The following is a 27,595-nucleotide window of genomic DNA, read 5'->3' on the forward strand; positions in this document are numbered from 1 at the left end:
CAGATATTAATTTATACCACAATGCGGCTTGATGTCCTAGGAAGTCTGCTTTAAAGCATAAGAATTTTAAACTATATTGATTGTTCAATGTTTTCCATTCAGGGAACCCTACCTGAATGGCCTGCTTCAATTGCAACCATTTAAAACTTTGTGTTTTATTAAGACCAAATCTATGTTGCAATTGTGAAAAATCCAGCAGTTTACCTTCTGAAATAACATCGTCTAAAGATCTAATGCCTGCAATAATCCAGTTCTTCCAAAGGATTTGAGCTCCGCCAATTTTGATCTTGGAGTTTATCCATATAGATTGATTAGTTGATTTGTATATTGGGATAGGTGTTAATTTATCAATAAATCTTAACGTTTTCCAAGTATCCATTATTATTTTATTTTCTCTGTATCTTCTAGGTATATTAATACTTGGAAGGTGAACTAAATTTAGGGGAAACATAAGGCGCCATTCTAAATACAACCAATCTGGTGCATTATCTATAAGTGCTGGGAGGATCCAATACATACCCTGACGTAAAATATAGGCTTGATGGTACCTATAGAAATTTGGAAAATTTACCCCTCCCTCCTTAATTGATTTTTGTAAAGTTACTAAAGCTATTCTAGGTGTTTTACCAAGCCAAAGAAATTTTGTTAAAATACTATTAAGTTTTTTATAAAAGGACCCCTGAAAATAAATAGGTATCATACTCATTTGATAGCAAACCACAGGCGATATCATCATTTTAATAGTTTGAACTCTTCCCCACCAAGAAATATTTAATGGGTTCCATTGTTCACATAACTCCGTAACTTTTTTTAATACATATTTTTCATTTTCTTTTACAGTATCTTCAATTGTATTTTTAACTTGAATGCCAAGATATTTAAATCCTTCTTCTTTCCATATGAATGGAAAAGTATCAAATAATCCTTTTACACAATGAACATTCAAGGGTATAATTTCAGATTTATTCCAATTAATTTTATAACCTGAAAATTTACCAAACTTATCAATTAATTCCAATAGAGAAGATAAGGTTGACTCTGGATTTCTCAAATAAAGCAAAATATCATCAGCATAAGCCGAAATTTTATATTCCATATCTGAATATGGAATACCTTGTATCTCCTTCGTTTGCTGTATTGCTAACAATAAGGGTTCTAATACAACATCAAACAACAAAGGAGACAAAGGACAGCCTTGTCTAACTCCCCTTTGTAATTGAAAACCATCAGATATCTTATTATTAATATTTAGTCTTGCAATTGGGAAGCTATACAATGTTTTTACCATTTGTATAAATCCAGAACCTATATCAAACCATTCTAAAGCTTGATACATAAAATTCCATTCTACCCTATCAAATGCTTTTTCAGCATCTAATGAAACTGTAAAAGCCGGTTCATTCAATTTTTTTGATAAGTTTAGCATGTGAAATAATAGTCTAGAGTTATTAGAGGAATGTCTTTTAGCAACGAAACCTGTTTGATGCATATCTATAATATGTGGGAGAGCTTTGGCTAATCTCAAAGCCAAAATTTTCGCCAAAAGTTTATTATCAACATTTATCAAAGATATAGGCCTGTAGTTTGAAACCAAAGTAGGATCTTTATTTGGCTTAGGCAAAACAATTATTATTGATTCAGCCATAGTACCTTTAATATTACCTTTTATAAGTTGTGTCTGATATAAATTTAATAAATGTGGGGAAAGGATATTTTGAAATGTTTTATAAAATTCTACTGTATAACCATCACCACCTGGAGCGGATCCAACTCTAAGAGACTTCAATGCTGTTTCTAATTCTTTTAATGATATAGGTTCATCTAAACTCCGTTTTATATGATCAGGAACCTTAGGTCCATTAATTAAATCTAAAAAATTTTTCCCGTCTTTTTGTCTCTCCAAATAAGGCTCGGACGAATATAGGTCCTTATAAAATTTTAAAAATTGTTTTAATATTATATTTGTTTGATTTGTTATTATACCATTCTCATCTTTTATTCCATTAATATTAGTTTTTCTTTTTTTTGCTTTAAGATAATTTGCTAATAGTCTCCCCGCCTTATTAGAGCTTCCATAATACATTGTTTGCTTGGAAAACAAATCTCTTCTTATCATTTTTGAAGTTAATTCATTATATTTACCTTTAGCTTTCAAAAGAGCTTGCAAAACATTATATTAATTTTTGTTTTCTTGATGTTTAGGTAAAATCCCATTTTCTCGCTTTCTTCTTTCAGCTTCAAGATCAACTTCTTGAGGTCCTTCTCACTCTCTGCCAGCAGGTTAGTATCATCTGCTTATCTCAGATTGTTGATGGTTCTTCCGCCTTTTTTCACCCCAACACTCGAATCATCTAAGTCCAGCTTCCTCATGATTACTTCTGAATAGAGGTTGAAAAGAAAAGGAGAGGGATACATCCTTGTATCATTTTTGATCTTGAACCATTCTGTATCTCCATACCTGGTTCACACTGTAGCTTCTTGATTGTAGTAGAATAATCTAATTAACCTGACCAGGTGCGCTGGCAGTCTTACCTCACTCAGTGCTTCCCAAAGCTTGTCATGCTCAACGCAGTCAAAAGCCTTGGTATAATCAATGAAGCACAGGTAGTCCTTAACTGCTATTCCCTGGCCTTTTCTATGATCCACCTCAAGTTTGCAATGTGATCACAGGTCCCTCTGCCCTTACGGAATCCAGCTTGGGCATCAGGAAATTCTTGATCAAGGATGTTGCCCAAGTGCATCTGGAGGATCTTTCGAAGCACCTTGTTGGCGTGGGAGATAAGGGTGATTGTTCTAAAGTACAGTCCCTGTCGTTGCCTTTCTTCAGCAGTGGGATAAAAATGGATCTTTTCCAGTCCTTTGGCCATATGCAGGTCCTCCGGATCTTCTGGCATAGTGCTGTCAGTGTGGCTCTTGGGACTGGTTTGAGCAGCGATTCAGGGATTCCATAAATGCCAGGTGCTGCTTTGTTTGAAATTAACATAGGTTAGTAAAACTAAGCCTAAGCGAAAAAAAATACTTGTATTACCTGAATCAATCAACTTGAGCTGGGTTTAGAAAAGTGAGAAATAAATTCTGAAATCCAATGCATAGGCACTCTTGTCATTTCAACAGCAGAAATATGTGTAGCAACATTTTTACAAAATTAATACTTATTTAAAAGATGCCCACTGTATTACAGCAGTGGAACTTGTCAGGACAAGATTTAATCACATGCATGAAACAAGACATATAAGGCATTCAAAGCATAAGAACTTGCCATGATAATACCATAAGATAAGAAAGGATGTAATTATAAAACGGACAGGGCTAAGGATTTTTCGTGGGCATGCACATACACATATCTTGCTGCAGGTAAAGCCTGATACATATTATAAATGGCCCAAATAATTACATGAAAATAAAGGGAAACATCTCACTGGCTATATTAGCTGTCAGATTTATTGACACTTAAAACAGAAGTTTTTCGAGTCCATCTGTATAAAATATAGAACATAAACTATACAATTAAACAAGCTTTTCCAAACCTTTCTTTCAATTTCATCATCCATCCTCCTGAGTTCCATTTTTTGCTGATTTTGCTGATGATTAAGAAACCGCCTTCTTGCCTTGTCCAGCAACTCAAGCTCCTTCAATCTCAGATCCCTTTTCACAGAGGTTAGTCTTCAAAGCCAAAACACAGTAACAAGGAGAAATATGCCTGACTTAGTTAACATCCAGCTTTTAAGCAACATCTATATTAAAAGCAGAACATAATTTAAGTGTGTGTGTGGGGGGGGGGGGGGGAATAAAGGGTTAACATTTAAGCTCTCAGTTTTTACAATGCAATATTTTGAACAGGACCATGGTTGATTATTTTTTTCAATAACTTAACACAATGGTTGTGATTTTGGAAATGGCATCCATTAAAAAAATTGGGTCCTTACAACAGTGAGATGTTGGCTTTTGATGTTACTGCAAGAAAGCTCCATATATAGAGATGAAGCGATACTACTTCCCAATACCACATTACAAATTAAAAAGGCCTCATTTTAAACTAAATAATGAAATCCTACTTAGTGAATATGGCATTCAAATACAGTAATAATCTTTAAAAGATGGTAGTAGTTCCCTATTAACCATGCTTCAGCCTAGGATGAAAATTCCCAGAATCAGAAAAATACACTGGCTTTGACAAAGCCACAGTAGAGTTTTCTTCTGTGGGCTGGCGAGGTAAATGCTCTGTCACTCACAGAATTCCTATGAGCATTGGAGCATTTACCTCGCCAGCCTCTACTGCAGCTTTGTAAAAGGAGCCCTCTGACTATTGAGAACATGAAGAAATATAGAATTCTTCATTTTAATTCTTACAACAAGCTATAGCAGAGTGAAAGTTAGGTTCTTACCTTGCTAATCTTCTTTCAGATAGAAGACACAGGATTCTGTACAGTAGATGTTGCTTCCCATTAGACGTGAATCTGCAGAAGGGTATCACTCCAAAAACTGGATTCCTCTCCTTTTGCAGTGGAGAACAGCTCCCTCTTCAGTTGGTACCAAAGGAACTGATCTCCACTGAAACAGACAAATCTTAGGTTGGCCCTTGTGCCTAAGGCCCTGCCCATAGGAGGGGCATTAGGCAACTGGCTCAATTCCAGTTGGCCCAAGGGCCTTAGGCTCTAGGCCCCTCTCCGGTGCATCACACAATGCACCGGGAAGGGGCAGGCCCGCCATTCGGAGGAAGGCAGAATGGATGGAGGGAGTACCCAGCCAGTCGGCTTGCGATTAAGGTTCGGGGGGGGGGAAGGGTCCAGGGGGGCTCGGTCGGGGGGAAGGGAGTTCATGGGGTTGTCCGGCAGGAGGGCTTGAGCTCCCTCCTGCCGGTGAGCAGTTCGGGGTTCAGGAAAGGTTGTCCGGCAGGAGAGCTTGGGCTCCCTCCTGCCATTGAGTGGTTCTTGTTGCGAGGAAGGTTGTCTGGCAGGAGAGATTGGGCACCTCTCCTGCCTTTGAGCAGTTTGTGGTAGGTTGTCCGGCAGGAGAGACTGGGCATCTCTCCTGCTGCGATCGTTACTGGTACGGAGGGACGGGTTGCCTGGGTTTCTGAGCTGATCATGGCAGTCGCGATCAGCTCAGTGGCCCCATTCAGAACTTATACCTGTTTTGACTTGGTCTAAGTCAAAACATGTAAGTTCTGTCTGGCAACCCGTCAAACCTTTTTGGTTATGGCTGTCAGACAACTAAGTCTAGGTCGGCCCACCTCCCGCCCTTTCCACTCCTTCAAAAATGCTCCTTTTTGCTCTAGGCATACAGAGGCAGGGTAAAGGCTTAAGCTGGTTTTAGATATGTCTAAAAAACGAAAGGAATTGACCCCGAAATATCCACAAAGAAGAAAATCCAGAGTAAACCAAAAAAACTCTGTGGAGTGACGATGTTCCTAAATGGACTTTATTTGAAAGTATCAAAGTTCCAAAGGTACACTAAAATCATCCACATAAAATAATTCCATCCACATAAAAGTAAATCATCCACATAAGAGCCTTAAAAGACCTAGTCCGCTAGGGATACAGGACCCAACACGGTCCGCGTTTCGACAAAAAGTCTTCTTCAGGGGTCCTATAAATAATGAGGGGTACATTAAGAATGCATGTAAGTTATGAATAGTAGTGGTGATAAAATGTGAAACTGTGAATGATATCTGGCTTGCAAAGAGTATGAAAGATATGTGATAAAAGGACACAGTGATGTAAATGGCACTAATAAAAATGAGTTGGTGGAAAAGGTGATAAATGTCATAAAAATGTGAAAACAGAAAATATTTGTATCTATGCAAAATGCAGAGTGGAGTGAAAAACTTAATTGCATTATAAAAATGGTGAACGTGCGAAGACCATGCTAAACTAGGTCCTAGGCTCTTATGTGGATGATTTACTTTTATGTGGATGGAATTATTTTATGTGGATGATTTTAGTGTACCTTTGGAACTTTGATACTTTCAAATAAAGTCCATTTAGGAACATCGTCACTCCACAGAGTTTTTTTGGTTTTCTTTAGATATGTCTAAAACCAGTTTTGATTATCGGTACTTGGACGATTTATCTTTTTGATCGTCCAAGTACCGACTTAGACCACTTTTTGAATTTTTTTTTTTTTTTAGTTATGAGCCCCATATGCATTTGAAAATACTTTAAGCATATTACTTATGCCCTTATTTATGCTCTCTATCTAAACATCCCCCCAGTAGAATGTCATTTTAGTCTATCTGAATTTACATATATTTGAGTACTGTGAGGGAGGAAATTTTCTACCAGAGTAGTCTGCTCTAGTATCTACTTTGCTGTCTAGCTAAATCCCTTTCAAAAATAATATTTTAAGAGGTTTACTGAAGCAAATATCCCCTTTATGCTTTATTGGCATGTTGAATGCATGAAACTCCCACATTAGGAGAAGCCAGGTATCTAGTGACTGACCTCTGCCTTTGCTCTATTAGTTTGCGCTCCTCTTCTTGTAAAATCTTTCTCCTCTGAGTTTCAGCCTCTTGAAGGAGATTTTGTTCTTGGTACCATGCTTCATCTTCTGCTTTTCGTTTTTGTGCTTCAGCTTCCATTTCATGAGCTAATTGCCTGCATGAAACAGAAATGGTACAGCAAGAAGACATAGCTCAAATTATGCTTTGGTCAGGGGCTACAGGAACAAAGTGAAATAAATCTGCTATTCTTTATACAAATATAAAGCAGTGCTTCCCAAACTATGTGACCATGATCTCATTTTAGTGGAACAATGATATGGACCCTAGCTCGATCCTGTCGCCGTACCTTAAAAAGGATATGGCGATACTCGAGAGGGTTCAGAAGAGAGCGACACGTTTGATAAAAGGTATGGAAAATCTTTCATACACTGAAAGATTGGAGAAACTGGGGCTCTTTTCCCTGGAGAAGAGGAGACTTAGAGGGGATATGATTGAGACCTATAAGATCATAAAGGGCATAGAGAAAGTGGAGAGGGACAGATTCTTCAAACTCTCGAATACTACATAAACGAGAGGGCATTCGGAAAAGTTGAAAGAGGACAGATTCAAAACCAATGCTAGGAAGTTATTCTTCACCCAACGGGTGGTGGACACCTGGAATGCGCTTCCAGAGGCATGATAAGACAGAGTACTGTACTGGGGTTCAAGAAGGGATTGGACAATTTTCTGAAGGAAAAGGGGATAAAGGGGTATAGATAAGGGATTGCTACACAGGTCCACATGAGTGGACTGCTGGGCACGATGGACCCCTGGTCTGACCTAGCAGAGACACTGCTTATGTTCCTATGTATTGTTGCAGGATGCTATAGAGGCCTAGTGATAGTGTCAGTGTTGTGAATTTAGCAACCACATTTGGGGGTTGTAATCTTCAGATTGGGAAGCACTGAAATAGAGCATTATATTGTGTCATTTATTGTTGCCTCTCTTGTCCCCACATGAATAACTTATTAAAACTGGAAATTTCTGTTTTTTCTATCTTTATATAAAAAAACCTGATTCATCTATTAAACATTTAAGTAGATGAATCAGGTTTTTTTTATATAAATTTGGGTTAGGGTGGGAAACAGGTATAATATGGACATGGAAATATTGATAATATGGGGGGATATTCATTATATTTATAAGAACATATGTTTGTAATTACAAGTGATTTGTGAAAATTTGTTGTATTGTTTTTAATTACACTTGTTGTAAGAATTAAAAAGGAATAAAGAATTAAAAAACAAAAACAAAAACCTGATTCACATTTCATTAGGTTTTGACATTTATTACCCATCTGATTTACGTATACCTGGTATTTTCACCTGCCATTTTTGGGTTAGCAAGATTCTAGTATATCATGTCAGAGAGGTTCAATTTCATGCAGTAACAGCACATAAAGCCTCTTTTATACCCAGAAATGGCTTTTTATAAAATTATACAGACATCATGTGCAGGTATTCTCAGGGTTATAGCTGTGATGTATGCACACATGTATGTGTTTACAGCACATTCTGAACTACATTTTGAGAAGATTTATTGTGACTTGGACCCCATCTACCAATAAACTCTGACCTTCCTGGCTGAGAAGCCTTTCTTGTATTTTGGACCATCTTGGTTAGGCAGACTTGGCTCCCTGTTAAAACGGCTGAAGCTGAGGAAAGTGGATTTATTTCATTACCTGGGCCTCAGTGATTCACAAGTAAAGTTGGGAATACTTTTATTGTTTGGGTTATCTAGAAATATCTCTGTGAAAGGAAAAATGGAAGCTTGTGCCGATTGGCAATGTGGGCTATGTATTTTCACTTGTGCTGATATTTTGTGACTGATTGTTTCTTGGGGAATGCAATCAAAGTAACTCTCAGGAATAAATAGTACATTTTACCAGTTAAAATCTATTTGATGATGTATTTGTTGCCAGAGAAATATATTTCTGCATGCAATCTTTATTATCTACAATAAAACAGATTAATCTGTGTCACAGTTTATATAGTCCAGTCATTTCTTCCCAAATCCAGAGGGAGTAGAGAAAACACACCCCAGGCATTACGATGTGATAATTGTGCCTGCTAAGTAATTGTACTCCTTTTATGTTATTCCTACACACCTTTGTTTTGACAGAATGTACTTGAGGTTCACGGGTAAGAAAGTTATCCAGAATTACTCCTAGAATCTTAAATTGGGATGCTAGTGAGCAGGTAATATCATCTATTGTCTATTTTTGACTATCAGGAAAATAATATCTTGCATCTGGAGAGATGGGGACATTTTACATTTTTATGAGGAGAAATAACACAGCATAATAACTGACAAGTGGATAATTCATATGCAACTGTTCCCATATCTACTAAGTCTCTTCCTTTATAATTGTCCTTCTCCTTCCTGTAAAATACCAGAGGATGCAGTACCCATCTTCTGAACAGAAACCTAGTCTCTCCTCTAACCCGTCCGTCCGTCCGTCCCCCCCCCCCAAAAAAAAAAATGTAATGTTCTTCAAGGGTTCTATGCTCTGTATTTTCTTATTCCTCAAACCTATGGTATTTCAGTTGATCTCCAAAATCAAGAAACTCAAATATTCATTCACGAAATTATGTGGCTGATTGACCCTGCTTCCCCTGCAAGAACTCTATCTTATGAAGAAAGGAGAAATTAAGTTCTTACTTGTTAATTTACTTTCTTTTAGCCTCTCCAGACCAGCATAGGTTAATCTTACAAGCAGGTATATATCTCATCCTGACCAGCAAGTTGAGACTGAGACAAAACTTTGGAACTGTACATATCATGTGAACTCTCCCTAATTATTTCAGTCTGCCGAACAGCCAAGCAGAACAAAGAACTATATACAGAAAACAAACAGGAATCCAAACAGGAGTATCAACAAATAAAAACAGGAACGCTGTTGGAAAATGCAAAGGAACAAATGCAAATAGCAAAGGTCCTCACTGCTTGCCAGCTATGCCAGCCAAGCGACAGCCGCTGTTCTTAATCTCCCCGGCCCTAGAAAAATACTAGAAACCGACCCAAAAATGAAAATCTGCACATAAGAGCACGACATTAGACAGGGTGGGGTCCTATGCTGGTCTTGAGAGGCTAAAAGAAAGTAAATTAGCAGGTAAGAACCTAATTTCTTCTTTTTTAACAACTCTCCAGACCAGCATAGGTTAATCTTACAAGCGGGACATACCAAACCAGTCCCCATCATGGGTGGGACCCCCGAAGGGCCGACACCAGAACACACTCACTGAACACTGTGTCCCGATGCGCCTGAACGTCCACACGGTAATGTCTGACAAAGGAATGTAGAGAAGACCTGACCACCGCCTTACAAATATCCACTGGAGGCACCAGCGAAGACTCAGCCCAAGAAGCTGCCTGACCCCGAGTGGAATGAGCCTTGAGAAATTCTAGAACAGTCTTTTTTTGAAGAAGATAAGTAGAAACAATAGTCTCCTTGATCCAGCCCACAATGGTAGCCTTGGAAGCGCCATCCCCCCTATGAGGACCCGCTAGAAGACAAAAAGATGATCTGATCTCCTGGATCCTCCGCAAGTAGACGTGAAGGACCAGACCAACATCCAATTTGCACAACTGTTTCTGCTCAGAAGAACCTGTCTGATTACCTGCAGTTTCTGAAGCTTGTAGGACAGCTGAAGAGAGTTCCTCGCACGGGCTGGGTCTACAGGAATATAGAGAATCCAGAAAGTGTGTCCGATCACATGTACCGAATGGCAATCATGGCTTTCTTAGTGAAGGATCAACAGCTGAATAAAGACAGATCATTATTTGGGGGGAGATCCAGTCTACTCCCTTTCTACGGGTTTTTTTGAGGAGCTGGAAGAGTTGGGGATGTCCACCAGAGATGCAGATGATCCCTCGGCTGTGAGGATGTTCTGCAAGGAGGAGCTGCTGCCTTTACTTGTTAAATCATATACCAAAAAAATCTCAATTTGAATGTATATCTAAGTTTTAGAAAACTAGTAAAAATAAACTTGAACAACCGATTTGTAACCTAAGAACTCCTATTGCCCTATCTCTTTATACTCTATCCGATTTGTAACCAAGATATCTCTAACCCTCTCTGTACTCTGCTTACATGTATTGATGACTTTACAGTGTGCCTATTCTTGCTGATTGTTCCAGCTCTTCTTATCTCTGTATCCTGCTTACATGACTTTACATTGTGCCTATTTTCGCTGATTGTCCAGCTCCTCTTATTGTAAACCGCCTCGAACTACTATGGCTTTGGCGGTATATAAGAATAAAATTATTATTATTATTATTACCCAGGACCGGGAGGACCACAGACTGATTGACATGAAAAGGAGAAACTACATTTGGCAGAAAGGAAGGAACAGGCCTCAACATGACCCTCTCCCTAGAAAACTCGAGGAAGGGAGACCTACAAGAGAGAGCCTGCAGCTCTGGAACATGTCTAGCAGAAGTAATAGCTATCAAGAAGACCACCTTAAGCATAAGGTCCTTCAACGAGCAGGCACTTAAAAGATCAAACGGGAGGCGCACAAGCCCGGACAGGATCAGATTCAAATCCTAAGAGGGAACGGACAGTCACACAGGAGGCTTGAGCAACTTGGCCGCATGCAAGAAGTGAATGAAATCAAGAATGGCAGTCAGATGTTGACCCCATAATAACCCATGAAAGGATGAAAGGGCTGCAAGCTGAACTTGGAGAGAAGACCAAGTCAGGCCCCTATCCAGGCCATCCTGCAAGAACTCTTAAGATGTTAGGCAGAGAAGCATGAAAAGTGACCACTCCTCGCGCCGTACACCACTCCTCAAATATATGCCAAACTCGCACATAAGCCCAAGAGGTGGAAAGTCTGCAGAACTCTAAGGAAATGGAGATCACTTTATCTGAATACCCCTTCTTACCTAGGCATTCCCTTTCAAGAGCCAAGCCATAAGACAAAAAGGATCCAGATCGAAAATGGAAATGGGGCCCCGAGTCAGAAGATCGGATAAAAGAGGCAGAGGAACCAACACTTGATGCTGCACCAGATCCGCATACCACGGGCATCTGGGTTAATCTGGAGCCACCAGAACCACCAGGCTCGGATGACAAACAATGCAGAGAAGAACTCTGCCCACTAATGGCCACAGAGGAAACACATACAACAGCCCCTCCGTTGGCCATGTTTGAACCAGAGCACCAACTGAAGAAACGGGGTGTTTTGGAATTGATCCCTGTGGCCATTAGATACAGGAGGGGCTGACCCCAAGTCTGCATGATCAACTGAAAAGCCACGTGACTTAGACACCACTCTCCGGGATCTAACATGTGACGACTGAGGAAGTCTGCTTGAACATTGTCCACTCCAGCTATGTAGGAGGCCGAGATGTCCTGAAGATGCGACTCTTCCCAGACCAAGAGCAGAGTCGCCTCCTGCACCACCTGAGTGCTTTTGGTGCCCCCTCCCTGACGATTGACATAGGCCACCGCTGTGGCACTGTCTGACAGAACCCATCAAGAAGGAGTAGAAGGTTAACAGTGCCAGATGAATGGCTCTGGTCTCCAGAACACTGATCGACCAGGACGTCTTCTCCGTGGACCAGGTGCCCTGAGCTGAGTGACCTAGACACTGAGCTCCCCAACCAAGAAGACTGGCATCCGTGAGAAGCACCATCCAGTGTGGCTGATCCAGACTGATCCCTTGAACAAGATAGGAGGCCTGGAGCCACCAATGAAGACTGCAACGAGCTGAGCCGAGCCCCGCAGAGGAACAGGGTGATCTACACTGAGGCTCTGGGGCGACCACCTCTTTGAAATAGCGGAGACCACCGCATCTACCACTGGCGAATTCAAAGTAGCCCTGTCCCCTCCGGGATGGGATACAAACGAGCAATGGAGCGTGAAAACCAAAACAGCTTCTCCAGCGTATTCCACTGCATCAGAACAATATCCCAAATATCCTGATGCATAGGAAAAGAGTGAGATGCCGGGCGGATCCCACAAAGAATGGGGTCCCCCACCCACTGGGTCTCAGGTGGCGTCTCCTCAAAACTTAAAACTGAGACCTGCTGAATCAAAACTGGGAGCTCATTTCAGTAAAAAAGGCACACCACGGTCGCCTCCTCGCCAGTAGTCAGAAAAAATGAGGTCCCGCTACCAGAGGCCGTCCCCTCAAGAGGATCCTGGAGATCCCCCCAAAGGTCCAGGTCCTCATCCAGATCTGCACACTCCTCAAACCAGAAGTCTTCATCCCATGCCACCCATGGGAGCTTGGACGAGGGAGGAGGAGGAGGGGATGTGAAAGTAGTAGAGGGGGACATAGCTGCATAGGGTGCGGGGGACATAACCTCCCCCAAAACCCCCGGGCTAACTGCAAAACCCCGGTTTTTCTCTAGCCCTACATGAGGAAGGACACTGTAAATTAGCGCCTCCATGAACCCTTGAGAAAGCCTTTTGGCGAAACTGGTCTCGTCGGGGCATGCTAGAGAAACTGCATTAAAACGATAGATAAAATTTATTTTCTGTCTATAAGCCTGAATTGTCCCAGCTGCTAAAGCAGGCAAAAGCCCGCATCAGCTGACAGAAAAAACAGCTGATAAGAAATCCCCAGCCGCACTGTTGGCGGCTGAGGAAATCCCTCCATGGGCGGCAGGGGAAGACTGGGCTTCCCTGCAAACCGCTGCCGGCTCACGAGGCACTAGCGGCGGGGAGCCCTGGATGCCTGCAGCCGCTGCCAACGAGACTCCTCAACTGTACTGGCCTGAACAGCTGTTTTTAGGCCAGCCACAAGTGCCTTGTGTCTGGCCCAAATTGTGCATCTCTTCCCCTGAGAAGTGCTCAATTGGTCCATACGTGACCTAGCTAGAAGAAAAGTGCCGGTTAGTTGAAAAATACAGTAATTTACAGCATATTTAAAGGGAAAGCAACCTTTCAGACCAACATTACCTCAGGATTTTTTTTTTTTCACAGAACAGACTCCACTGGCTCTCTAAACTGTTGAGGCACCTCTAGAAAAATGTTGGGGAGGGGAGGTGGAGGAAAGAGGAAGAGGGACTCAGCTCGTGACCCACTGGGTTTGACATCCTCCGAGGTCGTACGGACCCCCAAACAGGGTCCACCCAAGCTTAGTCCGGCAACAAAAAGGGACATAAATTCCTAAACAAATTCCAACAGCCCTACCAAGGGAGATGGGTACAGCTCACCACAGCTGCTGGAGACTGAGAGAAGACTGAAGTAATTAGGGAGGGGTCACATGATATGTGCAGTTCCAAAGTTTTGTCTCAGTCTCCACCTGGTGGTCATGATGAGATATATACCCACTTGTAAGATTAACCTATGCTGGTCTGTAGAGTTGCTAAAGAATATCAATTGAATGAAAGCTGGCATACAAATACATTATTAATGACAATAATTCATAAACTATTTTATATACCGTGCATTTATATGCTTACAGTTTAATTTCAGAGATGTTTTTTTTTTTAGCGTACTTGAAACATTTTGTTAGATTTAAGGCTAGGAATATGGAAGGTCAGAAACAACCAGACTACCTTTCTCGTAAGTATTCTAGTTCTTCCTGTCTGATCTTCTCTCGCTCCCGATTTTGAAAGTCTACAATGAATTTGGGATATTTGTTAAATATGGGATATTGTCCCTTAGTAAGGGGCATAAAATCTTCCAACAGATGCCTTGGATGGATATCTGCTGGGGTAGCCTCCATGAGGTGGTAAGCTTCTTTAATGATAGTGTTAATGTCCAAAGTATTCCGATGATGGAAGAAATACTATAAAAAGAAAAAGATGGGAAAAAAAGGTCAGTACTAACAGCAGTCAATATTATAATCACTATAGTCTAATGCTCCTGATTTATTTTTCCCATCTTTCTATATCATATCATTTGAATGGAGGTTTTTTCCTCTTCTAATTTTGATTTGTAAACCACCTTATCTTGCTAGGAAATGCAGTATATTAAAAATTCAATAAACCATATTTATCTGACCTAATAGTTCATATTACAATATGTGTATACAGTACTTAGAAAAAGATATTTGAATAACTCTAAGTTAATATATTTTGGCCAACAATGTAGTAAAGATTGACATTTTATCTTTGTTCCACAAAACATTGGCTTGAACCTTGATACCAAATGCAGATATCTCATTAGTTCTAGATTTACTGCATATTATCTTAATATCTAATACTGCAGGAAGGCATACTGCTCTCCTCGCCTATGCATAGTAATGAAACAAACACACTAAATAAAGGCAACTTCTCTTTTCCAAAGGAGCTATCAAAGGAGAGGTTTAAAGTTTTCTACTGTATAAAGCTTGGATTTGCATCAGTTTCTCGTTTTAGGTACAGCAGAAAAAAGCCTTTGTGAATCAGGTAAATTATGTGCAAGGAATGAAAAGATCCCTCTAGTTTTAACACTATAAACCAGGGATTGGCAACCATGGTCCTCGAAGGCCACAACCCAGTTGAGTTTTCTAGATTTCTGCAATGAATATGTATAACATCTGTCTGTATACAATGGAAACTACATATGCAAATCAGTCTCATGCATATTCATTGCAGAAATCTGGAAAACCCGACTGGGTTGTGGCCCTTGAAGAATGTGTTTGTCCAACCCTTCTATAAATTGAATTTTTTTCTAAGGGATACATGGACCTCAGATCAAGATATAGACCAGTGGTTCCCAAACCTGTCCTGGGGGACCCCCAGCCAGTCAGGTTTTCAAGATATCCCTAATGAATATGCATAAGAGAGATTTGCATATAATGGAAATGACAGATATGCAAATCTCTCTCATGCATATTCATTAGGGATATCTTGAAAACCTGACGGGCTGCGGGTCCCCCAGGACAGGTTTGGGAACCACTGATATAGACTATTGATGCATTATCAGTTTGGATTTTGTCAAGGGTTAGCTTGACTCTGATATCCCCAAAGCTGCTAGATTCAGTTGTGTGCAGTGTTCAATAGTAAATGGTTGAACGTGTACAGGAACAGTGGGGAAGCTTAGCGAGTCAGATATAGTTTAGAATGGACAACCCAGACGTACTTCCCCCAATGTATTTCAAGAAATAAATCTGTCATTTAAGATGCAACTGTGACTGAAAATCAGTGAGTAAAATGTGAAATAAAAATCATTTCAACTTATTAATGACTCAAGTTATACATGTGTAGAAATTACCTCAAAATCATCTTTTTGATCACAGAGAAGCAAAGGCGCTCGGGAACATATGGCATATGCTGCAGTTGTCATCAGGAAGAAGGAGGGGTGATTGGAAAATACATTGTCGAACAGTTTCAGCCATTCCTCTCTCGTTAAAACCTCAGAGAATAGTGTTTCCAGAAGAGGCCAGACAAAGATCTAAAACAATCAAAAAAACTTTTTTTTTAAAGTTTCATAAGGAGTCATTTTATAACTATGCTCAAGTAAAAGAAATGGGAGCAAGTCTATAAAGCAGCATCTAAATATAGGCATGACAAAGAAGCATGCTTAAACTGTATAACTAATTATAGCATGCCTAACTTATTATAGTAAAGTACATTCAGGGATATGGTTAATAGACACAGAGCCAGAAAAGCTATGATAAACACAGGCGGTTTAAGGACTTAGAAGCTACTACGTCCCAGCAGTGAATCTTCATCTGCATGTCACAACAAAATCCTTTTCCAGCTTGAACTGTTTCTAGGAACCTGTTTAGAGTATCCACAATTGGGTCCCCTGAAGCAGGGATCGAAACGGGGCCACATTTGGACCCCCAAATCCTGCTTACAAGCTAAGTAAATTCTTTAGAATTTGCCACAGGTGCAGTGACATTTGCAATTTGAAAAAGCAGTACCTTGTTAGGACAAATCTTTTTGAAGCTTTTGAAGAAGAATTTTTCATATATACCTTTGAAGGAAGTGATCAAATATTTTTATAAAAGGACTATGACTGGAAGGTAAACTCTTTTTCCAAGGGAGGTCTCACAACCTTCCTTTCAGAGTTTCGTATCTCTGAGCTTTTTTATAAATTTGTTTGATCACCCTTCACAGGTTAGTTACCTATACAGGCCAGTTCTCTCCGGTGTTTAACTTATTATAGTAGCAAAAAGCTGCTTTGTATAAGCACATGCAGCTTACACCAGGCTGGCATGTTTCAGCACACCTTATAATGCATCTATCTGATCTATTCTATAAGGTGCACAAAATTGCTTGGTGGAATGCCCATGCTTTGCCCACTGGTGCAGCCTATTTTTGTTGCACATCATGTAACTAGCACACCAGTTTTATTCAAATAAATTGTATGTTTGAGAATCATGTGGCCCTGTCATATGATACAGTGTTGTTTGGAATGTCTATGAGGGCCAAAAGTCAAATCTCCTTGAATAATAATAAGCTGTTAATGATTTTAACAGGAGTTGCCATCCAACAAATAACACAAAATTGGAAAGACTATAGAGGGTTAAGCTACTGTTTCTGGTGGAGTTCGGTGTGTCATGTGTATGAAATGGAAAAAACATTGGCGGTTAGAAAAGGTTGTTTTAAGAAATTTAAAGATGTGTGGGGACCATTAATAAATTACTATAACAAATAATTGTATTTGTCCCCAATGAGTATATATATGGGGTGGGTGGGTGGGTTTTATGAAAATGTGATAGGTAATTAAAAGTTTATTTGGAATGGGAGGGATGGGAGGTAATGTATAGTATAAGATGACTGTAGAATTTCAAGTGGAGAATGTATATTATGATTTGATTTATTGTGCACTTGTTTTCATAATATAAAAATGAATAAAGAAAAAAAAACAAACAAAACAGTTGTACATAATATTGTCCCTTTTTATACTTCAATAAAAAGATTTAAATATAAAATCATAAGGGTGAGGATGTGATGCCATGCTTGCTGATGGCTGCTTGAGGACAGAGCTTCATTGGGGCTACATATATTATAACGTTCCTTTACCTGCAGAAATGAATATCCAAAGGTGTAATCAGTGGACACTGTTGATGAAAGTGATGGCTACTCACAAGAAGCTGGAAAAGTTTAGATGAGAGTGAGATGAGTGCCACAGAATGGAGTTGCAGGGAAGACTTATGGATAAGAAAAAAAATGGCGGCAGTTCAACCTGATTCCAATAAGGAAGACCTGGTGCAGTAGAGTGCAGATGATCAGGCGCCTTCTAAAAGTGAGGTAGTGTGCTAGTTTATAGATTTAAAGAAAGAAATGTTGGAGTACACTATGATGTACAAACATCACTTGCTGAGATGAAGTTGGAAGCAGCTGACCCTGATGCCAGAGTGGACTCCATGGTACAAGTGAGCTCCTTGTCAACATTTGTTCAAGCTATTCAATCGGAAGTCAGGAAAGACAGTGCGGTGGTACAAGAGCTGTGGGACCAGAAGGATCTTGAAAATAGGTCCCACAGATGTAATCTGCGCTTTGAAAGGCATACCAGAACTTGAGGTATATAAAAAGACTGCAACTTTGATTAAGGAGATCTGTATAGCATTGATTTGGGATGATCCAGAGTTTGCCTGTTGTGATTTTAAGATCTCATGTGCCCACCTTGGCCTGAGCCAGGTGCACCTCCTTTCTCCATCTCTGTAAATAATACTGTTATTGTTCCAGTCTTCTCTGCTCGCAACCTTGGAGTTGTCTTCGATTCTGACCTCTCATTTTTTACGTATATCCAACAAGCTGCTAAGACCTATCGCTTCTATCTCTTCAATATCACCAAAATTCGCCCCTTCCTCTCTGAGCACATTACGAGGACCCTTGTTCAAGCTCTCGTAACCTCATGCTTAGATTACTGCAATCTAGTCCTAACTGGTATCCCTCAATGTCGCCTCTCCCCCTTGCAATCTGTGCAAAACTCTGCTGCGCAACTCATCTTCTACTCATCTTCTAGGTTATAAAATTCGCAGACGATACCAAACTGTGCGGCGGAGTGTGAGGACCTACAAAGGGACCTGGACAAGCTGGAAGACTGGGCAAACAAATGGCAAATGCGCTTCAACGTGGACAAATGCAAGGTCATGCATATAGGGAAAAAGAACCCGTTGTTCAGCTACAAATTAGGGGGGGTATTGTTGGGAGACAGCAGACTCGAGAGAGACTTGGGTGTGCTGGTGGATGCATCACTGAAGCCATCTGCACAGTGCGCAGCAGCCTCGGAAAAAAGCCAACAGGATGCTGGGCATCATAAAGAAGGGCATAGCAACCAGAACACGGGAAGTCATCATGCCATTGTATCGAGCGATGGTGCGTCCACATCTGGAATACTGCGTTCAGTATTGGTCGCCGCACCTCAAGAAGGACATGGCAGTACTTGAGAGAGTCCAAAGGAGAGCAACGAAAATGGTAAGAGGGCTGGAACACTGCTCATACGCCGAGAGGCTGGATAGGCTGGGGCTCTTCTCTCTGGAGAAAAGGAGGCTCAGGGGAGATATGATAGAGACCTTCAAGATCATGAGGGACATAGAGAGGGTGGATAGGGACAGATTCTTCAGACTGAAGGGGACAGCAAATACGAGGGGGCATTCTGAGAAACTGAAGGGAGACAGGTTCAAAACAAATGCAAGGAAGTTTTTTTTCACCCAAAGGGTCGTGGACACTTGGAATGCGCTACCGGAGGAAGTGATCAGGCAGAGTACGGTACAAGGATTCAAACAGGGATTGGATGGATTCCTGAGGGATAAAGGGATCGTGGGATACTGAGGGAGGAGCTGGGATGTAACACAAGTATAGGAAGTTAACCAGGTAATGAGTATAAACCAACCTGGTCATGCATGTGCAAGACCGGAGGGCTAGGACTTTGATAGGAAGGCAGGACTTAAATGAGAAACCAAGGTGGCAAGGGAGCCCCTTCTGATGATTTAGACAAGTCTTGACCTGATTTTGGGCCACCGTGGGAGCGGACTGCTGGGCAGGATGGACCTGTGGTCTGACCCGGCAGAGGCACTGCTTATGTTCTTACCAATCTCGCTATGCTCAAATCACCCCTCTCCTTAAGTCACTTCCTATCTTCCATCACATACAGTTCAAGATCTTATTGCTCACCTACAAGTGTGTTCATTCTGCTGCCCTTCAATATCTCTCCTCGCTACTCTCTCCTTATATACCCAGAGATAAGTCGCTCTTAGCATTACCCTTCTCCTCCACTGTCAATTCCAGACTTCATTCCTTTCATCTAGCTGCCCCCTATGACTGGAATAAATTACCTGAGTTTGTCCATCAGGCCCCTTCTCTTCCCTGAAAACCCACCTTTTTGATATAGCTTTCAATCCTTAACCATACTCCTCTGCCCTCCAACCCAACCAGCTGATTAACCATTACCCTTAACTTTATCCATAACATCTTGTTTGCCTGTCTTGCCTGTTTAGATTGTAGGCTCTTTCAAGCAGGGACTGTTTTCTTACTCTTTGTGACTCTGTACAGCGCTGCATGCATCTGGTAGCGCTACAGAAATAATTAAAATTAGTAGTAGTAGTAGTAATACTGTAGCCTGCTTTGCAGACTATATAACTAAGGAGAAGGTGCTCAATAAGACCCATCAGCTCAAAGACATTGTTTGGAAAAATGTGGAAGTGGCTATTTTTCAAGATCTAGCTTGGTCTACATTAATGAAGAGACACTCATTTTGGGAAGTTACCCAGTTTATGAGATCTGGAGGTTATACGTATTGGTGGTTATTCCCATTTGCTTTATGGATTATATTTTCAGGAAAGTCAAGAAGAGTCAAAACCATGGAAGAAGCATGGGTAGCACTTAAGGCATTGGGCAGCAATAATCTATCTGCTCATTCAGCACAATTTGCTATCCTTCTTGAACCCACAAGTGACTGCCTGACATACAGAAGAGAGGGCTTGCAGAAGGAGTTCTAAATCAGTGGACTGACTGGTCAATCTTAAAAAGCACAGTTACTTACCGTAACAGGTGTTATCCAGGGACAGCAGGCAGATATTCCCACACATGGGTGACGTCACCGACGGAGCCCCGCAGCGGACAGCCTCGAAAGCATCTTGCTTGAAGATCTCGAGCTTTCGATTGCTGCATCGCGCATGCGCGCGTGCCTTCCCGCCCAAACTAGGGGGCGCATCTCCTGAGAGGATCCTCAGTTCAGATACCAAGCTAAGAAGCCAACCAGGGGAGGTGGGAGGGTTGTGGGAATATCTGCCTGCTGTCCCTGGATAACACCTGTTACGGTAAGTAACTGTGCTTTATCCCAGGACAAGCAGGCAGCATATTCCCACACATGGGTGACCTCCAAGCTAAATCAAAAGGGAGGAGGGAAGTTGGCAATTTAAGAAAAAAGATTCTGTAACACAGATTGGCCAAAATGGCCATCCCTCCTGGATAAAGTATCCAGACAATAATGAGAAGTAAAAGTGTGAACCGAGGACCAAGTGGCAGCTTTACAAATTTCCTCAATAGGAGTTGATCTGAGGAAAGCAATAGAAGCCGCCATAGCCCTGACTTTATGGCCCGTTACTCGACTCTGTAGAGGAAGACCAGCCTGAGCATAACAGAAAGAAATACACGCAGCCAACCAGTTGGAGATAGTACGCTTCGAAACGGGATGACCCAATCTATTTGGATCAAAAGAAATAAAAAGTTGAGGAGAACTTCTGTGAGGTTGAGTACGTTGAAGATAGAAAGCCAACGTACGTTTACAATCCAAAGTATGCAAAGCCGCCTCACCAGGGTGAGAATGTGGCTTAGGAAAAAATACGGGTAGAACAATAGATTGATTGATATGAAAATCAGACACTACCTTAGGTAAGAATTTGGGATGTGTACGGAGTACCACCTTGTCATGGTGAAAAACAGTAAAAGGTGGATCCGAAACCAAAGCTTGTAACTCACTAACTCGACGAGCTGAAGTGAGAGCAATCAAGAAAACAGTTTTCCAAGTAAGATATCGAAAATGAGCCAAGTCAATAGGTTCAAAAGGAGGTTTCATCAGTTGAGCCAAGACCACATTAAGATCCCATACCACAGGGGGAGGTTTGATCGGTGGATGGAGATTAAAAAGACCTTTCATAAAACGAGAAACTAGAGGATGTGCCGAGAGTGATTTCCCCTCTAAAGGCTGATGAAAAGCAGCAATTGCACTAAGATGAACTCTAATAGATGTGGATTGGAGACCCGACTGGGATAGATGAAGTAAATAATCCAAAACAGAAGCCAAAGAAGAAGAAGTTGGCTGAAGATTATGAGTGGAACACCAAGAAGAAAATCTGGTCCACTTTTGACTATAACATTGACGAGTGGACGGTTTTCTGGAAGCCAGAAAAACATCCTGAACAGACTGAGAAAATTCAGCAGAATCCATCAGGTGGAAAGGAACCATGCTGTCAAATGAAGAGACTGCAGGTTTGGATGAAGTAAGGATCCCTGACTCTGAGTGAGCAGAGAAGGAAAAACTGGCAGAAGAAGAGGTTCCTTGATGCTGAGTTGCAGAAGAAGAGAGAACCAATGTTGTCGGGGCCACCGAGGAGCTATGAGAATCATTGTGGCATGATCCGACTTCAACTTGACAAGAGTTTTGAGAATCAGAGGAAAAGGAGGAAAGGCGTAAAGGAACTGATTCCTCCAGTCTAGTAGAAAAGCATCCGCCTCGAGACGAAGAGGGGAGAAGATGCGGGAACAAAACAGAGGAAGTTTGAAGTTGTTGGGTGACGCAAAAAGATCCACCCGAGGAGTCCCCCATCGGTTGAATACTTGACGAAGTGTGGGGGAGTTGATCGTCCATTCGTGAGGTTGAAGCAGACGACTTAATTTGTCTGCAAGGCAATTCTGAATACCCTGAATATAAACGGCTCGAAGAAAGATGTTGTGTGAAATCGCCCAATGCCACAACTTCAGAGCTTCCTGACACAGAGGATGGGAACCCGTTCCCCCCTGTTTGTTGACATAATACATTGCTACTTGATTGTCCGTCCGAACAAGGACTACTTGGTCGTGAAGGATGTGAAGGAAAGCTTTGAGAGCCAGAAATATCGCTCTGAGTTCCAACAGATTGATATGACATCGACGATCTGTGACCGTCCATAATCCTTGCGTACGGAGACCATCTACGTGGGCTCCCCATGCGTACTCGGACGAATCTGTTGTGAGAACTTTCTGATGAGGAAGATGGTGAAACAGCAAACCTCTGGAAAGATTTGAAGAGAGCATCCACCAGCGGAGAGACTTCTTTAAAGAAGGCGTCACCGTTATATGGCGAGAAGGTGGATCTAGAGCTTGTTGCCATTGGGATGCCAGAGTCCACTGAGGGATGCGAAGATGTAGTCTTGCTAAAGGAGTCACATGTACTGTAGATGCCATGTGACCGAGAAGGACCATCATTTGACGCGCTCTGATAGTTGAGAGGGAAGATACATGATGACAAAGGTTTAAGAGAGTATTCTGTTGGTTGAGAGGAAGGAAAGCTCTCATGCGGACGGAATCCAACACCGCCCCAATAAATTGAATCGATCGAGTTGGAACTAACTGAGATTTTGGGAAGTTGATATGAAACCCCAGACTTTGAAGAAAAGAAATAGTCTGAAGGGTCGCTTGCGTAACCCCTGAAAGAGAAGGGGCTTTTATAAGCCAATCGTCGAGGTAAGGAAAAACTTGCAATCCCTGGGCTCGAAGGGCCGCGGCCACCACAACCAGACACTTGGTGAAAACCCGAGGAGAGGTTGCTAGGCCAAATGGAAGAACCTTGTATTGAAGGTGAAGGTTCCCCACCTTGAACCTGAGATATTTGCGAAAATTTGGATGAATAGGAATGTGAGTATAAGCCTCTTTGAGATCCAGTGAGCACATCCAATCCCCTTGATCCATGAGGGAGTACAGGATCGGGAGAGAAAGCATGCAAAATTTTTCTTTGACTAGAAATTTGTTGAGAGCTCGTAGATCCAGAATGGGTCGCAAATCCCCCGTCTTCTTTGGAACCAGGAAATATCTGGAATAAAACCCCTGGTTGCGTTCGGGAGGAGGAATTTCCTCCACTGCTCGAAGGTGAAGAAGAGCTCGAGCCTCCCGAAGAAGAAGAGGGAGTTGCGAGGAACTGGAAAGACACTCTCTTGGAGGGTGATCTGGAGGCACCTGAAGCAGGCGCAGAGAGTATCCCTCTCGGATGATCGTAAGGACCCAAAGGTCCGATGTAATGGTTTCCCAGACAGATGAAAAAAGGGAAAGACGACCTCCGATTGGTAGGGAGGAATTTGGATGCAAAGAGGTTGGAATGCTCATCACTGGACCGTCAAAAAGACGGAGCTGTTTTGGTTGGAGCAGGTGTCTGAGGCTTTTGAGGACGTTGTTGTTGTGGCCGTCTAGGTGGAGGCCTAGAAAAAGCCGGTGTGGACTTCATGGGGTAACGACGAGCTGGAGGTCTGTAAGCTCTAGTCACAGAAGGTTTTGGTTTCGGACGAATCAGAGAGGCGAAGGAACGCTCATGCTCAGAAAGCCTTTTAGTAGCTGCTTCAATAGAGTCATCAAAGAGCTCAGAACCTTGACACGGTAGGTTTGCTAAACGATCTTGTAAGTTGGGATCCATATCTACAATCCTGAGCTATGCAAGACGTCTCATAGCCACTGCAAATGCCGAGACTCTGGAGGATAGCTCAAAAGCATCGTAAGATGCTTGCAACATGAATAGACGTAACTGAGACAGAGATTGAATAATGTTTTTATATTCAGAAAGACGTTCTTTGGGCCAGTCTGGGCAAAATGATGACAACTGCTTCAAAAAATGATTAAAATATGAAGTAAAGACATAGTTATAATTCAAAATTCTATTTGTCATCATAGAATTTTGATAAAGTCTGCGCCCAAACTTGTCCATAGTTCGCCCTTCTCGCCCTGGTGGAACTGTTGCAGACACCTTAGATGGGTGAGCCTTCTTCAGGGAAGATTCCACCACTAGGGATTGATGAGAAAGTTGAGATTTCTCAAACCCTTTACATGGAACAGTACGATACCTAGACTCCAGCTTCGATGGAATAGCTGTCACAGAATAAGGAGTCTCCATGTTACGTAGAAACGTCTGCTTCAGCACCGGTGTCATGGGTAGACGCAAAGTCTCCTTAGGAGGATGAGAAAGTTCCATATCCGCCAGGTATTCAGGCGTGTATTTTGAATCAGAATGTAAATCAATATTAAGAGCCTGTCCCATGTCGAAGACAAATTTAGCAAAAGAAGCAGACTTCGAGGTCGAGGCTTCCTCAGGAGAAAGAGAACGAGAACGATGTGTCACTGAAAAAGATGGAGAAGCCTCGCGTGAATACTGAGATAGGGGCTCAGATTCAAGATGTAAAGTGATGGAAGATGTTCCACTGCCTGTCAGAGGAGGAGTGGCTGAATGTTTCCGCTTAAGGCTCCGAGTCGGAGAAGTGCGCGGAGTACGAGGTTTAGTAAGAGGAGATTTTTCTCGAGACAAATGCCTCGAAGGTGGTGTCCTCGACCTCGAATGCCTCGATGATATTGAAGAGGCAATGGTAGTATGAGCTTTAGAAGTAATATCAGAATGCTTCGAGCTCTTTGTAGAGGTAAGCTTCGAAGATCGAGACCTGTGCTTGGATCGAGGTAATGCTTGTTTAGCTCCATGTTCAGACGAGGAGTCTGACGAGGAAACCCTGGATCGAGACCTGCGACGAGGAGATCGCCGAGAGGGTGCCGATTTATGCTCAGGCTGGAGTTGCGCAGACAGAGTCGAGACCGGTACCAACTGAGCCACTATTGAGGAAATTTGCGTAGTCAGAATTGACTTCAGCATATCCTCAAACATGGGGACGGAGACCAAAGGACTCGGAGTCACAGGAGGTCTCGTGCGTTCCAAGGAGGGCGACCTCGATCGAGAGTATTCCCTGGACTTGGAAGCACGTTTTGAAGGTCTGGAAGACGGAGTCAAACCTGGGGCCCCAGGCTGAATGGAGGTAGACTCTGTCGGCTTCTTAGAGATGGTACCTGAAAAGGAAGCAGGAGACTTACCCCCCAATCCAGGCTTCGAGGACATCGTCGAGGCCTTCGAGGCCGAGGACCCGGAGGTCTTCGAGGCCGAGGCCTGTCGAGGAGGCGAGGTCGAGGTTTTAGTACTCGAGATTGGACCCGGAGTCGAGGATTTTACAGATGCCTCGACCGAGGCCACAGCTTTTTCAGGCTCCATACGAGGAAAAAGCTCCAAAAATCTGTCGCAGCGGCGTTTAAAAGCACGAGGTTGAAGAGTGAGGCAGCGAATACAATCTTCGGGGCGATGAGTCGACCCGAGACAGATCATACACCGACTATGTGGATCAGTGATGGAAATAGTTCTACCGCACTGATAACACCTTTTAAACCCGGTAACAGGCCGGGACATAGATAGGACAAAGTCCGTGTCGAGAACGGAGAAGAGAGGCCTAGGCCTCAATCTTCCAACCCGACGCTAAAGAAAAAACAAAAAGATGTATCTTTTTTTTTTAGAAATAAAATATAAGTAGAATTAGAATTACGAACACAGCGACCGAAAACAATAAAGAGTACTCAGCCGCGGTGAAGAGAAGGCACAACGCTACGGGAACCAAGTCGACAAGTCTTCTCGGCTCCGCGGAAAACGTTGAACTGAGGATCCTCTCAGGAGATGCGCCCCCTAGTTTGGGCGGGAAGGCACGCGCGCATGAGCGATGCAGCAATCGAAAGCTCGAGATCTTCAAGCAAGATGCTTTCGAGGCTGTCCGCTGCGGGGCTCCGTCGGTGACGTCACCCATGTGTGGGAATATGCTGCCTGCTTGTCCTGGGATAACCAACTGGTTTGGATAAGGTTTTCTTCACTTTGTATGTGCAGTGATTTGGACTTTGTTTACTTTTAGGATCTGTAGAATGTATTACACCATTTGTGATCTTAATTACTTGTCAGTAGAGTTATATTGTTTTTGCATTCAGATAGTAAGGCTTTAGATCTTTCACTCTGTGTTTAAGATGTACAAGAAAATTTATGATGATCCCTGAAATACAGTTTTCATAAGCGGACAAGTATATATTACTTATGTGGGAAGGAAGGGTGTTAAAGTTTTCTTAATATATCTGTTAGCCTGCCGGAAGAGATGTGGCTTCCCTCCTGGGGGAGGCTGATCTGAAAGGGAAGTAATCATCATTTGAGGTTTGGGGAGATGATGGGAGGAGATTGTCTATTCTGGTGGGTGAGGGAGGAGTACTGGTTCACAGTCTGCTATTCATCAAAGGGGGAAGGAAGAAATGGAAAAAGAGGTCCATGACATTATGGTGGCTTTTTGGAATGTGAATGGGCTCAATAACGCTGGTAAATGTAGTAGAGTGTTTATAGAGACTCATGTGGGATGTGGTTTTATTACAAGAAACCCACTTAAGACCAAGGGATATACATTTGATGCACCACAGAAACCATGAGGAAATTATAACTCATTGGAATAAGGGGAGAACTACATACAGGGGGAAGGAAAAATTAGGTTCTTACCTCAATAATCTTCTTTCTAGTAGAAAGGCATATAACTCTTGAACAAGTGGGATATTCACCTCTAATCGTAAGTTGTGTAGAAGGCATTATCTACATTTTTTTGGCTCCACCTCCTCTATCCTCAGTTCATAGCTGAAATGGTAAAACGGGGAGACAAGACATTTTTTTAGATATATTAGTGATAGGAAGAAGTGCAAAAGTGGCATTATGAGACTCAAAGGTGAAGGGAAGAAATATGTAGAAGCTGATAAAGAAAAGGCTGAATTGCTTAACAAATATTTCTGTTCTGTGTTCACTGCTGAAGCACTGGGAATGGGATCACAGAAGACAAACATGACTAGGAATGGAGGAGTGGTAGACCCTGATCGATTTTCAGAGGGTTGTGTTCATGAGGAGCTAGCTAAAATAAGAGTAGACAAAGCAATGGGGCTGGATGGTCTACATCCAAGGGTGCTGAAGGAACTTAGGGAAGTTCTGGTGGCTCCGCTGACTGACCATTTAGAGATCTTCCCCATCTACTAGGTCTGAGGACCGAGACAGGCGAGTGTGACAAAGGAAGTCATGGCTATTGCCTTAAATTCCTAGGGCCAAAGCTTCAAATTGACATTTGAGGAGCAAGTCCACTTTACAGTCCTGAGGATCCTTTAATATCATCCCTCCTTCAGTAAGCAGGGTTCAATTAGTGACCTACGCCACCA

At 42.2% G+C, this 27,595-nt stretch overlaps 1 protein-coding gene across 1 annotated transcript in view; it reads right to left on the minus strand.

The window, feature by feature from the left end:
- The window catches only part of TBC1D31 (TBC1 domain family member 31), a 199,590-nt gene that overhangs the window by 44,883 nt on the left and 127,112 nt on the right, over nt 1–27,595 (minus strand). The window contains exons 13-16 of the mRNA XM_033933010.1: nt 15,639–15,818; nt 13,997–14,229; nt 6,444–6,596; nt 3,528–3,663 (exon numbers count right to left, since the gene is read on the minus strand). Coding sequence (XP_033788901.1) covers nt 3,528–3,663; nt 6,444–6,596; nt 13,997–14,229; nt 15,639–15,818 — 702 coding nt within the window. The remainder of the gene's footprint in view (nt 1–3,527; nt 3,664–6,443; nt 6,597–13,996; nt 14,230–15,638; nt 15,819–27,595) is intronic.

The sequence above is a fragment of the Geotrypetes seraphini genome, chromosome 2, assembly GCF_902459505.1.
Source record: "Geotrypetes seraphini chromosome 2, aGeoSer1.1, whole genome shotgun sequence".
NCBI lineage: Eukaryota > Metazoa > Chordata > Amphibia > Gymnophiona > Dermophiidae > Geotrypetes > Geotrypetes seraphini.